Source organism: Adiantum capillus-veneris, chromosome 29, assembly GCF_014529385.1.
Source record: "Adiantum capillus-veneris isolate H3 chromosome 29, ASM1452938v2, whole genome shotgun sequence".
Lineage (NCBI taxonomy): Eukaryota > Viridiplantae > Streptophyta > Polypodiopsida > Polypodiales > Pteridaceae > Adiantum > Adiantum capillus-veneris.
In genome coordinates, this window is record NC_140959.1 from 40,897,219 (window position 1) to 40,910,010 (window position 12,792).

A 12,792-nucleotide genomic window follows, 5' to 3' on the forward strand; every position below is an offset into this window, starting at 1 on the left:
TTGGTGTCAGAAAGTTGAGAGTGCATCATGAGGTGAGTGAATCCTCTACGAAAAGCATTGACTCCCTTTTTCATTTTTCATTTGTTATGTGCATCTATTTATAATGTTAGCTATTCTTGGTGGAAAAAAACTAGAGCTCTTTTGTCACACCTTTGGTGTCATAACTTGGAGCCTTACACCTTTTGTTTCAAGCTCATCATTGAACTCACAAAAGAGATTCCTTTTCAAACAGTTCATTAATTTTTTTTAAAAGAAAAACCTAGATATAAAGAAAATACCTAGAACTTAAAAGCACTAATTTAAAAAAACCCATTTTCTTGGCCATGTGTTTTAAGGGCAAAGCACTTAGAAATCTGGGATTTATGCCAAAATCTAGCATATTTTATGGGACTTTTAACTAAAAAATTCAATCTTTAAACTTGAAAATCTAGGTTCAATGGGATTAGACAGAGACTTTTCATTTTCAATAGGGATTTTTGCACTACAAATCGGGATATGTGAGCACTTACTAGAAGGGCATTAACATTAAAGGAAAATATGAAGGGGAGAATAAGTAAAAACATCATGTAGCTTCTACTTCTTTTTTTGCCATACACATTTGTGAGTGGAGAGATTTTATATTAACTTGAAAAGAATACAATCGCCCGCAGGCACTACATGTGCCTTGGGGGGGCAACGAGTCTATAAGGGGCTTGAACACAGCCACAACAGAAACCTAAACAAGGGAGCTACAAAAGACCTCTCGGGTGGTCTAGGCAACTCAGTGCATGTTGCCACTCTTTATCATTAATTGTTCTCTCTCTCTTAGCTCCAGCAACATTAATGAGCTTGGTGCTCATATGCACAATATCATCAAATGGAGCCACAACTAGTTTTGCCTTGAAGATCCAAAGGTTCCTAAATTTCTAGACTTGATTAAGGTAACAAAATTTGGTGATTTGGGTGCACACCATAATGGTCTGGCTTTGAAATTACGCCCTCCCAGTATGAGGTCATCTGTCAAGAAGAAAATCTTTTAGGTCTTCCGTACCCATTTGCAAACTTTAGCAGCCAATCCTTGTGAGGCAAGGCAACTTGCTAAGTAGACATAGGGGGTCCTCCGAAGCCAATCTGCAAACCAAGAAAATGTCAGTGTCGATCCCTCTAGCATGAAATGTAGCTTCTACTTCTTAAGGGGTGTTGCCTTCACACACTAATTGAAATCAAATATTTGCTTCTAGCTGGCCTCCTAACTTCTAGAGGATAAATATTTATGATTTCTCCTAGGCATCCAAGAAAGTTCCCTGGAAAAAAATATGGCTATTAGGTCTATCAACTTAAGAAGTGGTCAACTTCCATTGTAACCTTTTTTGTTTCTTAATTTATATCGACTCAATATTGTGAGTTTGGAAAAAAAAAATGATTGCTTGTTACTCTCGTGTGAAATACTAACAACCCATTCCTAAGATGACAGTAGCATACAAAATCATTGCCAAAGTTGTCGCCCTTAGGCTATCTCCTCTCTTGGATAAAGCTATCATCCCCCACCAACATGGCTTTATCAAAGGAAGGTCAATACATGATAACATTTTGGCATAAACGATCAGCATTGAGTATGTAAACTTCAGCGTTCAAGAATGTATCCTCTTACAGCTTGACCTAGACAAAGCGTACGCCTGGATTTTTTGGTCGTACATTGAAGATGTCATGAAAGCTTTGGCTTTGGTACTCGACTATATTAACTAATACACACCCTGAGAGCAGGTAGTCATTCAAAGTGGTTATTCAATGATATAATTTTGAGTGCCTTTGAAGTTAAAAGATCAATCAAACAAGGTTTCCCACTAGCCCCACTGTGTTTCACAATCAGTTCTTATCCCTCGTCACCATGGTGGAGACACGTATTGCAAGAGGGAAAATTCAAGGGCTAGCTCTGCTTGATAACAACCAACTCTTGGCAAAGCTATTTGCTAATGACTCACTATTGTTCTTGAAGTCTTCACTGAGGTGTTGAGGAAGGCTCTACAGATTATTTAGACGTTTAACACAGTCTCTAGATCTAAGTGCACTAGGAGAAATCAAGACTAAACCAACTCTTAGCCTTGCCACTCAAGCCATAGTCCCTGAGATATTACCTCCTGAGGAAATAAAACCAAGAACAATGCATGTCTAGGAGGTTGAACCATATTCTATAAGGAAACGATTCCTTTGACCCTTCTGAATGGTCATGTGAGATTGTCTCAAAAGGGAAGGTCTTCTACCATCATGAAGAGCCCAACTGGGGGTGAGAAATTCTCACAAACAAAGGTTTGTGGGCCATGGACAAAGTTCGAAGCAAGATGTGAAGGTGGAAATATGTGCTTCTCCCTTTCCACAGCAAGGTGAAGGTGATCAACTCGTTTATGATCCCGTATATGTCCTTCGTTGGGCCCCTTCTCAAGATAGCAAAGTGCAATTAAAAGGAATTTTATGAAACACGTGAAAAATCCTCTATGGAAAAAAAACATCAAAGATACAATACCATGGGAGAAGGCTAAATGAGAATGTGTTGTTAGACCCAAGGGGCAAAGCGGTATCAAGATCCTCAACCTGATAGTGCATGCCAAGGCCCAATGTGCTAAACTTATGGTCACAATTTCCAAACAAGACCAAGCATGTGTCATCATGACATGGAACATGATCGATAAGGCGAAGCTAATTTCCCCGGGGGGACCCATGGAAAGAGGTCGGGGTTCATGAAAAACTACTCGCAACCTCTATGGGCAAAACTAAAACTAGGCAGCAACACGAGCGACATGGTACGTAAATGCACCAAAGCCTTAGAGACATCAAAGCCAAATATTTCAAAAACTCCATGATCCATTGGTTCCCTTAGCCTTACAAAGTGGAAAGTGAAGTGTTAAACCCATTTTAAAGAGAAGTTTCCAGAAAAGTCAATAACAAAGGTCTCATCCACCTGACAAAATTTCAGGGGTGAAGCATGAGATGGAAAAAAACAGATCATTTGGCCACCCCAAATACAATCTCAACGAAATTGAATGATCACTGATCATTAGAGTTGTTGATGGTCAGCATTGTACTCATGCCCATTTGTGAGGCTAAATTTGATTGAAAAAGTTGACACTAGCTTGAGAATATAAACTTCACCAAGATCGCAAACAAAAGAAATCTACTACGAACTAGTTCTTCCTACTCAATAAACAATGGCGAAAGCATTCGCTAGAATCTAGATGGGCATCGGTTGCTACATGGGACCCTTAGTGGCCCCCAACTATGAGGATCTTCCTTTGGAAGATGCTATGGGGGCCATTCCAACCGCGATTAAGAGAAACCAGAGGGATAGGTTCTAATAATTTCTTAAGGTGCAAAGCGACTAGTGAGGATCCCCTTCACTTGCTCTAAAACTGTCCATCTACGAGGGGCCTAGATGGCAAATTATGTAAATAGATATAGAAGACCTGGAAGATCCAATTCTACAAGAACAACCTACCCTTGGGAGGCAAGATTTTGAAGACCAATCCATCCTAATCTGCACACAAATCATCTACTTTTGCTACTTTAGACAAGCTTGGAAGGCTAGAAACCAGTGTATCTTTGAAAAAGACCACTCGATGGCAAGCTTCAACAAGATTATTCAAGAAAACAAGGAATTGATCATCAACTGGAATCTAGCAATCCAAGCCCTGTCGGGTCTTGGACCTACTAGACACCAAAATGTAGCTAGCTCTCGACTATCATGTAGCCCCGTTCGTGTATTATGATCCTTCAAGGCAACTAACGTGCTTGAGGATATTTGTACATTCCTTTCTGGGTTAATATAACTTGTCCACTCACAACTATGAGTATGCCCCAAAAAAAAAGTGCATGTAAATCTCACATGCATCTTCCCATATGTTCCTAATAAGCTTGATTGTAAACAACAACAATCATACAAACCATAGTTTTCATTAAAACATTGATCATTAGAAACAATGAAAAGATCATGATCTCAAATCATCAAAATGTCAAATTTGTACCACGAAAACTGATTTTGTGTCTCAAATTCACAAGTGTCCATGTTTTCTTTGTTGAGAATCAATTTATGAATTTAGTGCAAATACATATTGTAGATCTCTTTTTTAGAGCTGATTAAAACTCACAATCTTTTAAAAATCTTTAGTGCAAACACATACTGCCAATCTCTTTTGGGTTTTCTTCTTTGAAGTAATTAAAATTGTGCTTGGAAAACAATACTTGCAATTATGTGAGGATATCCTTGCAACTCCAATTCCTAGTCGAAGTTGCTAGAGTTTTACAAACCTTTAATTGATGTGTAAAAGACTTTCAAAAGGAGCTTTTGAGGTTCTTTTCAATGTATGCATAGGATTTCATCATAACACTTTAATTTGAATGTGTTGTCAAAAGTAAGCAATTCGTACAAGAATTAATGTGAGAATGTAAAATATGGTAGGTTGAAACCGTTTGAAAAATTACAAGAGTTATAATAATATTCACATATCAGTGTTAGTGGACTAGTGATTCCCAAAACTTCACCCTCAAAAACTTTGCATTTTCTATAAATATATAAGCCACAAAATTTGCACAATGTGAAACATAAACAATAACCCGTAATATATCTTTGGTAAAAATGCAATTAGAGCATCTACATACATTGTTGTATGGGTAGAATTCTAAATTTGATAGATAATGGGGTAACAAACCTTCAAAATGGGGCTAGATTTATAAGATTTAAGTTGGAGTCCTTAAAATATCATCCACCCTCTGAAAAGAGCTTTGAAGTGCCAAAACTTTTACTTCAAGGTTTTTGGTTTAATGCACAATGGGCATGAAAACTAGGGCTAAGGGTATGATATTTATATCAAAACATCAACCTTGTACAGTGCAACATAGCTAGTTAACAAGGGTCAATAGACCAACAACCATGCTCCATACATATAGTAACTTTTGTAAGACCTTGAATGTAATGTTGAGTGGTGTTGGCAACATAATGAAGATTTACAAGGATGGCTCACCTCAACTGAAAAGGGAATTGAAATTCAACCATTAAGCAATCCCTTAACTGTCAACAATTACAAGGCAACCAAAAATCCCATCATATATTTAAGAGTGCCAAATGCATCGGGTTTAGTGGGCACCCAAGTGCAAGAGGGTGTCATGCACTTTGTGGGCTACGATTGAGGACAATAGTGAGTAATATCCTCATCTTTTTCCTTATGATATCTTTGTGCGCTTGAGTAAGGAGTTTACACGTTTAGCACTTCAATAACAACTGAACTCAGAGAGAGAGAGAGACACGACACGAAGTGGCGGAATTCCACCCCAGAGAGTATTGGTCCCAAACCTTGACGCCCCTTTCGGTATTTTTTTATATTGCATCAACTTAGTACAAGCCGGTACTCCAGACTCTACACCTTCTCCAAGAAGCATGCTAGAGAATGAGCCCTAACCTCATATTTGAAGGCACTTGGCATAAAAAGCAGTTTACAGTAAAAAGCCTTCAAACTTAAAAGCATCTGGTTCAAAAGCAAAGCCAAAAAGCTGTCAGCATAAATCACGGAACTCCGTACGGTTTGCCACGTCATCAACCAACGCAAAACACGAAATCCGTACAACCTGCCACATCATCATGTTCAGCACGATTTTCGAAATTCTGCCACATCATCAACTTCTGTGTGCTATGTATCTTTCCTACGTCGAGGAAAGGAAAGAAACATGAGCCTGATGACGAAAAAATGAAATACAAGTATAAGTTACCAGGTAGATTGGGAGAAAGAAAGTGGCGTTTTAAATGTGAGTCCCAAGGCTATATATTGTATACTTTATTTAAGGTTGAAGGTATCCATCTTAAAGCATTAAAAAAATGAGACTAGAAAGATTTATATTTCAAATCAATGAAGGTCTTTGTAAACAATCGCCTACCCAATCTTAAAACTATTTGCAAGCTTGAAGAATTTAAAGATACGCTTTGAATTCTTTGATTGCTTGCCTGCAACATGTAAAGAAGTTGCACCTGAAGAAAACTCTTCTATTACTCGTATGCCACAATCTTTTGGGCGACCTTGCAACTGTCAATTATAATACAATCAGTTCAATTTGGAATATGATGTTACAATAGAGATAATACACTAAGACCAAGTTTTCTAAGCATATAAAACAAGAGGAGGATGGCGGTTACCGCGACAGGTTTTTTTCCCAAAAACCTTAGGTTTAGTCTCCAACCTCTACCCCTTACAAACTCCACCAAAATTGACAGTGCACTTGATACATAGCACAGTAATAAGGCTGCTAGCTTAGAAAGGTTAAAATCGAGCACTGTATCCGGAGAACCTTGCATGGACAGTCCGAGGTCGTTGCCTGCTGCACCGTTCATACCTTGATCTACCAATTCTAATGCTGGGACATCACATTCTTGACTCAAGTCCAATTTTTTGTTTATGGTATCAGAGAACTGAACCAACAAACGCACAAGCCATGCGAACTCTGTACTCTCTATAGGGCGACGCATCCAATCACCTTTGTACTTCACATCCTTCCATGTGTGTTGTGGAAGAGCTTTACAAGCTTGGAATGAATGATGGGAGCTGTTCTTAACTTCTGCTACCGGTGTTGCAATGGGGAACACGGGTTCTAATTTGGTAGTAAATATAAGGCTTCCAGCTTTCTTTATTGCGTCCAAGGCCTTCTTGCAGTTGGTATGTGCTGCGTTCGAAACCGTATGTAGTTCACCTTCAGCTTGAAGTATCAACAACTGCACACAGTAATAATTACATAGGGTCAGTTCCTAAGCTTAGACCATAATAGACATTGAGACCTGCAGTACCCACCTCTAGTATTGCTTCACCTCCATTGCCATCCTTACTGAAAAGGCGGACCTTGGTCCATGATGGCCCATGAAGTCCTTCGTTTTGCCAGTTGCAATTAATGTCTTCTAATATCTGATTTCAGACCAGAAAAATCTCTCTCTCTCTCTCTCTCTCTCTCTCTCTCATGGAAGCATCGGCGAAGTGCCAACGGCTTCCCCCACGTGCAAGAAGACGCATCCCTCACCGGCCGCCCACAAAGCCTCTTTCATGCGGACAGGGAAGAGGATGTCGGCAATAGAGAAGGAAATGAGAGAATGGAGAAATGAAGTGGAAGAGTGGAGGAAGGAGAGGAGCACTATTCTTCAAAGATGGACCGAAGAAAGAGATGGCATGTGTAGGAGGATTGCTTCGCTTGAAGAGAAAGTGGTCATCCAAGATTCCATAATCCGAAATCTACAAGCAAAAAGTGGGCGGCTCGAAGAAGGCGAAATCCAGCCATCCATGATGGAAGAGTTGAATACCATGAGAGAAGAAATGCGGGTTATCAAGGAAGGTGAGGAGAAGAATTCATGGCCCGCGGTCATCTCCGCAACACAAAAGAAAGTAGAGGAGGCCGAAAAATGGATTGAGGTTGCCAAGAAAGGGAAAGGTAAGAAAGCTCCTTGTACACCCACTCTTATTAACATCCCTCGAAGAGGAACAAAGGAGGAGGATGCGAGCTCTACATGTGAGGGTAACCGGCCTCAAGGACATTAACAATGTGGAAAAAGAGGTCACAAGCCTCACACCATAATGGGGGTGGACAGGCCTTCACACACAAAGGCATGGAGAGTGGGTAAGAAGAGTAATGGCCCGGGAGAATCTTCAAAAGGGAGAGCTCTCATACTACGCTTCCCCTCCCTGGACGAGAAAAAGGAATTCTTGAGAAAGAGGCCTACTCTCAAGAAGACGGGTATTTTCCTCAGTGATGATCTCACTCTCTCACAGCTTGCGCATATGAGAGAGGTAATGCCAGAGATTACGGCAGCAAGGGAGAAGGGAAAGATGGCCTTTTCCAGAGATGGTCAGGTGGTGATTGTAGAGCGGCGCTCTACATGATGGTGTGAGACCTATGGGACCACACTAACGATGGCTACTTGAATTGTAATGGATCTACGAGGTTGGACGTTGGTGTCTTTGAGGACAGTTTCAGAGACAGGGACATTGTTTTCTTCTCAGAGACTCAACAGGCCCCTGGACAACTTATGCCACATGTGGTGGAATCCAGATGGGAGACAGTCGCGAGGTCTGAGCATGGGAGTAGAGGTTCAAGAGGAGTAGCAGTGCTATTTAGGGAGGAGTTACAGCCACTACTATATATTGTACGGAGAGATGATCATGCTAGATACATGTGGGTGAGGCTGAGAGCTAACACAAGCCGATTTCTATATATTGCCATATGTTACTTCCCTCCCAGTACGTCAGTATATGCTTCATCCAGAGGATAATCGCCTTTCTCTATACTAGATGATGATATATGGTTTTCTAAGGATGGTGATATCATCCTCCTAGGGACTTCAATGCCCGAACGGGCAACTCTCAAACAGTCTTCTATGACACTTCAGATGAGATGCTTAGAGAGCTGGATGTGGGTGAGTTGGGGCTTGACAGATGCTCACATGATAGAGAGCAGACGGAGTATGGGAGATACCTCACGGAGATGACGACTACACATGGGTTAGCCATACTTAATGGCTTACAGCGATTTCCTGGAGCAGCCGGTTTCACATGCTTTCCACACAGACACGGGGCCAGTACAGTGGACTATATTATAGCACAACCGAGCTTTATTCCTTGTATTCAAGATTTCATAGTGGGAGCCAGACCAATGGACGTAGCAGTGGATCGTGCTCTTTTGACATTGTCTATTTCATTTCAGTATAGTACAGCCCAGACATCATGAGGCAGGTCACATACACGTTATACATTTACACCAGAGACTGACTCGGTTTATACAGAGGGGATCTATAGCCGTCTATGCACAGTTGGTCCTGGCCTCTCAGTGGAGGAGTGCACCACTTTACTGCCTGAGACACTGCATGGTGTAGCATCAGAGGCATACCCACACACTTAGCCGGGTCGGAGGCGACATACTGGGAGCATGCCCCAAAATAGTTGGTATGATAGGAGTGCAGAGAGATGAGAGCCCAGCTTCAGAGGGATCTTCTTTTAGGAGTCATCACTTACAGACAATCTCGGATTGCTTCCCGGCGCCTTGTGCGACGAAAGAAACGAGCTTACTTGGCCCAAATGGAGCGAGACTTGTATCAGTTGTTCTTGAGTAGAGACTCAAGAGAGGCATGGCGATTTTTTCATGAGCACTCCCCTCCCCCAGTGGTTACTTCTCCTGATGTGTGGGGCCATTATGCCTCATCGTTATATACGGTTCTTGGACAGGATCCCCTTCCAGATCCTACAGAGCCATGCGCACCTACCAGCACCTTCTTTACCACTGAGATGGTAAAGAGAGCCATTGACAAGATAAGGACCAGCAGGGCATATGATCATGATGGTCTAGTAGCAAAGCACTTTATACATGCTAGAGATATGATAGTAGAGGTTCTTGCAGTGTTGTTCAATCGTGCCATGTGTGCGGGGTTACCTGAGACTTGGAGGTTGTCTACTATTGTGCCTATCTTCAAAGCAGGTGATCCTAAAGAGCCTGGGAATTAGTGCACTATTATGGTCGGGCAGACATTGGCACGGTTGTATGCATACATTCTTGAGCAGCAGTTGAGTAATTGAGCAGAGGGTGATGAGGGTGTACGAGCAAAGGGCCAGACCGGTTTCAGGAGGGGTTTCTCCACTCTTGATCATATTCTAACACTCAGAGCCATCATTGAGGAGGGCAAGTCACATGGGAGACGGATTTATTGTAGCTTTGTGGATTTCCTCAAACCATTTAACATGGTACCGAGAGCTCGATTTATCACGTGACACATACAACCCTATGTGTCCGTGGATAAGCTATAGCATGACCAGGGTTTAGTCAGTCAAGTCAGTATAGAATAGGAAGTGATCTGGCACTTTTGTGAGTCTGTTCGCAGATCGTGCATGACCAGTGACTTAGTGTAGATGCGTATCCTCTGGTTGCACACAGCATGATCATAAGCATTCCCATCAGAATCCTTCAGGGGGAATTTTCTAGTGCATTTAGCCTATTTTCCCTATTTCTGACATTTTTCACTTATTATTTTTAAGTGACTTTTGTTGGAAAGTAGGTAGGGATAATATATAAGCAAACCTAGGCTAGCACTAATTAGCAGAAGAGCAAGGAGAACACATGCCACAGGTAGCAGGTTCCCCCTCTCTCTCTCAGCAAGATTCCCCCCCTTGGTGGCGTTTTTCCTCCAAGCAAGAACCCTCAGCATCTAGCGTTTTCAGCCATAGCCTCATCGCCAAGACCTCCCAGCATCTGGCGTTTTTCACCCACAGCCTCATCGCCACAGTTTCCCCTTTGCTGGCGTTTTTCAACAAGATCCTCATTACCCTAGACTCCCAGACCCTAGCATTTTCAGCATCGCCACAGCCTCATGAATTCAGCCACTAAGAACCAGCCCAAGCAGCGTTTTTGGAGCACTTTCAAGGCCGCAAATCTGCGTTTTAAGGGCAGCAGAAGACATGAAGGACCTGCAACAAAACATAAAGGATTTTCAGCATCGCCACAGCCTCATGAATTCAGCCACTAAGAACCAGCCCAAGCAGCGTTTTTGGAGCACTTTCAAGGCCGCAAATCTGCGTTTTTAGGGCAGCCGAAGACATGAAGGACCTGCAACAAAACAGCGTTTTTCCTTGCATTTTTGGCAGCAGCAGATTTCAGCCATTGGCGTTTTTGGACAGCAGATGAAGTGCATCAGTTTTCAGCCCTAGAGTCGGTCTCATCATCCCCGTCGTCAACATCGACATAGCCCTAGACTTGCATCAGTTCTCATTCATCCACTTGTACCAGTTTGTGCAATCAATAGTAAACCACTCTCGCCAACGAGAGTGGGGCTTTCAGAGGAGGGTTTTACAACGTCTCTGGTGTCGTATTCTCTTCTCTCTCTATCTCTCAGTCTCATACACTTTCACGCACAGTGTCCATTCACTTTGTTGTGTTCATCGCACTCTCATTAAGAACGGAAGGCTCTCCCTTCCATAAGAATAAAAGGAACCTTGAGCACAGATCGGAGCACTCATCTTGAGCAAAGTTCAAACACTCACTGCAGCGGTTCAAACACTCACTCCGCTGCATCTTACACGATCGATGCGCAGACTGCAGGAGATGGGGCTGCCCATGGTGTTGATTTGGGGGATTATGGCTCTATACAAATCAGTGATGGGACATGTACGCACTCCGGAGGGGATATCTGATTTAGTTCACTCCACGATTGGGGTGAAACAGGGTTGCCCATTGTCTCCTACTCTATTTGGTATGTATGTTGATGAGGTGTCTTACATTGACAAAGAGGTTGATAGAGGTGCCTAGCTAGCAGGGACGTGGATCCCATTGTTGTTATATGCTGATGAGTATTGTGTTGATCTCTGACTCATCAGAGGGTATGCAACGACAATTGGATGCATTACACAGTTTTTGCAGAGGATAGTGGATTGTCTGTAAACCTTGGTAAAACCAAGGTTATGGTATTTAACACCACACCACAGTGGATCAGGAGATTGTAGAGCATACAGATGCATACACTTACCTTGGGGTTGTCTTCACTGGGCCGAGGTTTTCTTTGGGAGCAGCAGAGACTAGACTGACTAGAGCTTTTGCGGCCTTGGAAGGCTTGGAGGGCTATGTTCGCAGGTTCACTTCCAAGAACCTCGGACAAAGTTATGGCTCTTTGATCAATCAGAGCCAAGGCCTCCGTACCCCACGCTTTCGAGCAAAGCTAGCTGCCCCTCCTATGGAGATTGAGGCACTTACCAAATCAGTCTCCTTTGTGCACAGCTTGTGGGATACTAGTGGAGACAAATATGCTAGACTGGCCATTTGAGTCTTCTAGACAGTTAGCTCTTGAGGGGGACACTTCATGCCGGTATGCACAAATGACATCATGGTTTCAGACGCATGGCTTCACCATGGACAGGCTGCCCCCTTTCCAGTACTCTCTTCAGGCACCCTTGATATCTCTTACACAGGTGGAGATTACTAGACTCATTCGTTAGGACCTGATCCAGCTGGATACCAGGAGGACATGGATAGAGCCGCCATAGGAGTTGGGCATGAAGATGGCTTTCTATAGAGAGCACCTTCTCGACCTCACAGGAGATGGGTTTGTGATTCAACCTAGCTACATGGACACACACGTCTCATGGTTTGCGGTGTGCCATTGGTCAGATACGCACATCCTCACATCAACTGGAGATTGAGACTAGCAGATTCAGAGGGATACCAACAGACAACAGGATATGCCGCTTATGCCAGCTAGAGCCAGAGACAGAGCTACATTACATATGTCATTGCACAGTGTACTATGAGATACGGGGCCGTTTCCACTGCTTATTCAGAGAGGGTTTCGGTGCTTTCTTTAGGGTCATGAGTTATGAGGATCAGAGATGTCTTGGGCTATATCTACTTGAGTTACACAGATATAGAGACACTTTACTGGGGAGAGATAGAGAGAGACAGTCCCAGAGACGGATTACAGATTTCTTTTCACTAGATATGGGATAGCCAGAGGAGCAACCATCACTGCAGAGCTCGGCCCACACTCATTCGACCACTACCGGCACTCTCATCGACCGAGCACTGGAGCTACGGAGATCCAGATGGCCATGATTGAGGAGAGGGGCTACACAGCATCGACGGAGACTACAGCAAAGGATTTGAGCCATACTCTCTCGACATCCAAAGTGCAAATGAGGATGGATTCTAGTAGTAGTATCTTTGTTCTAGTTCTTTTGTACCCAGACATGGTATTAGATTCACCATTTTGTAACAGATTGGTCTCCTAGGTCAATTTAGCCTTTTAAAGACGTTAATATA

General features: G+C 42.7%; 1 protein-coding gene across 1 annotated transcript in view; it reads right to left on the reverse strand.

Moving 5' to 3' along the window:
* Positions 1–5,990: 5,990 nt before the first annotated feature.
* The window catches only part of LOC147419079 (uncharacterized), a 53,269-nt gene continuing 46,467 nt past the window's right edge, over positions 5,991–12,792 (reverse strand). The window contains exons 3-4 of the mRNA XM_086506382.1: positions 6,804–6,914; positions 5,991–6,727 (exon numbers count right to left, since the gene is read on the reverse strand). Of these exons, the coding sequence (XP_086362508.1) occupies positions 6,086–6,727; positions 6,804–6,914 (753 nt within the window). The 3' untranslated portion in view covers positions 5,991–6,085. The remainder of the gene's footprint in view (positions 6,728–6,803; positions 6,915–12,792) is intronic.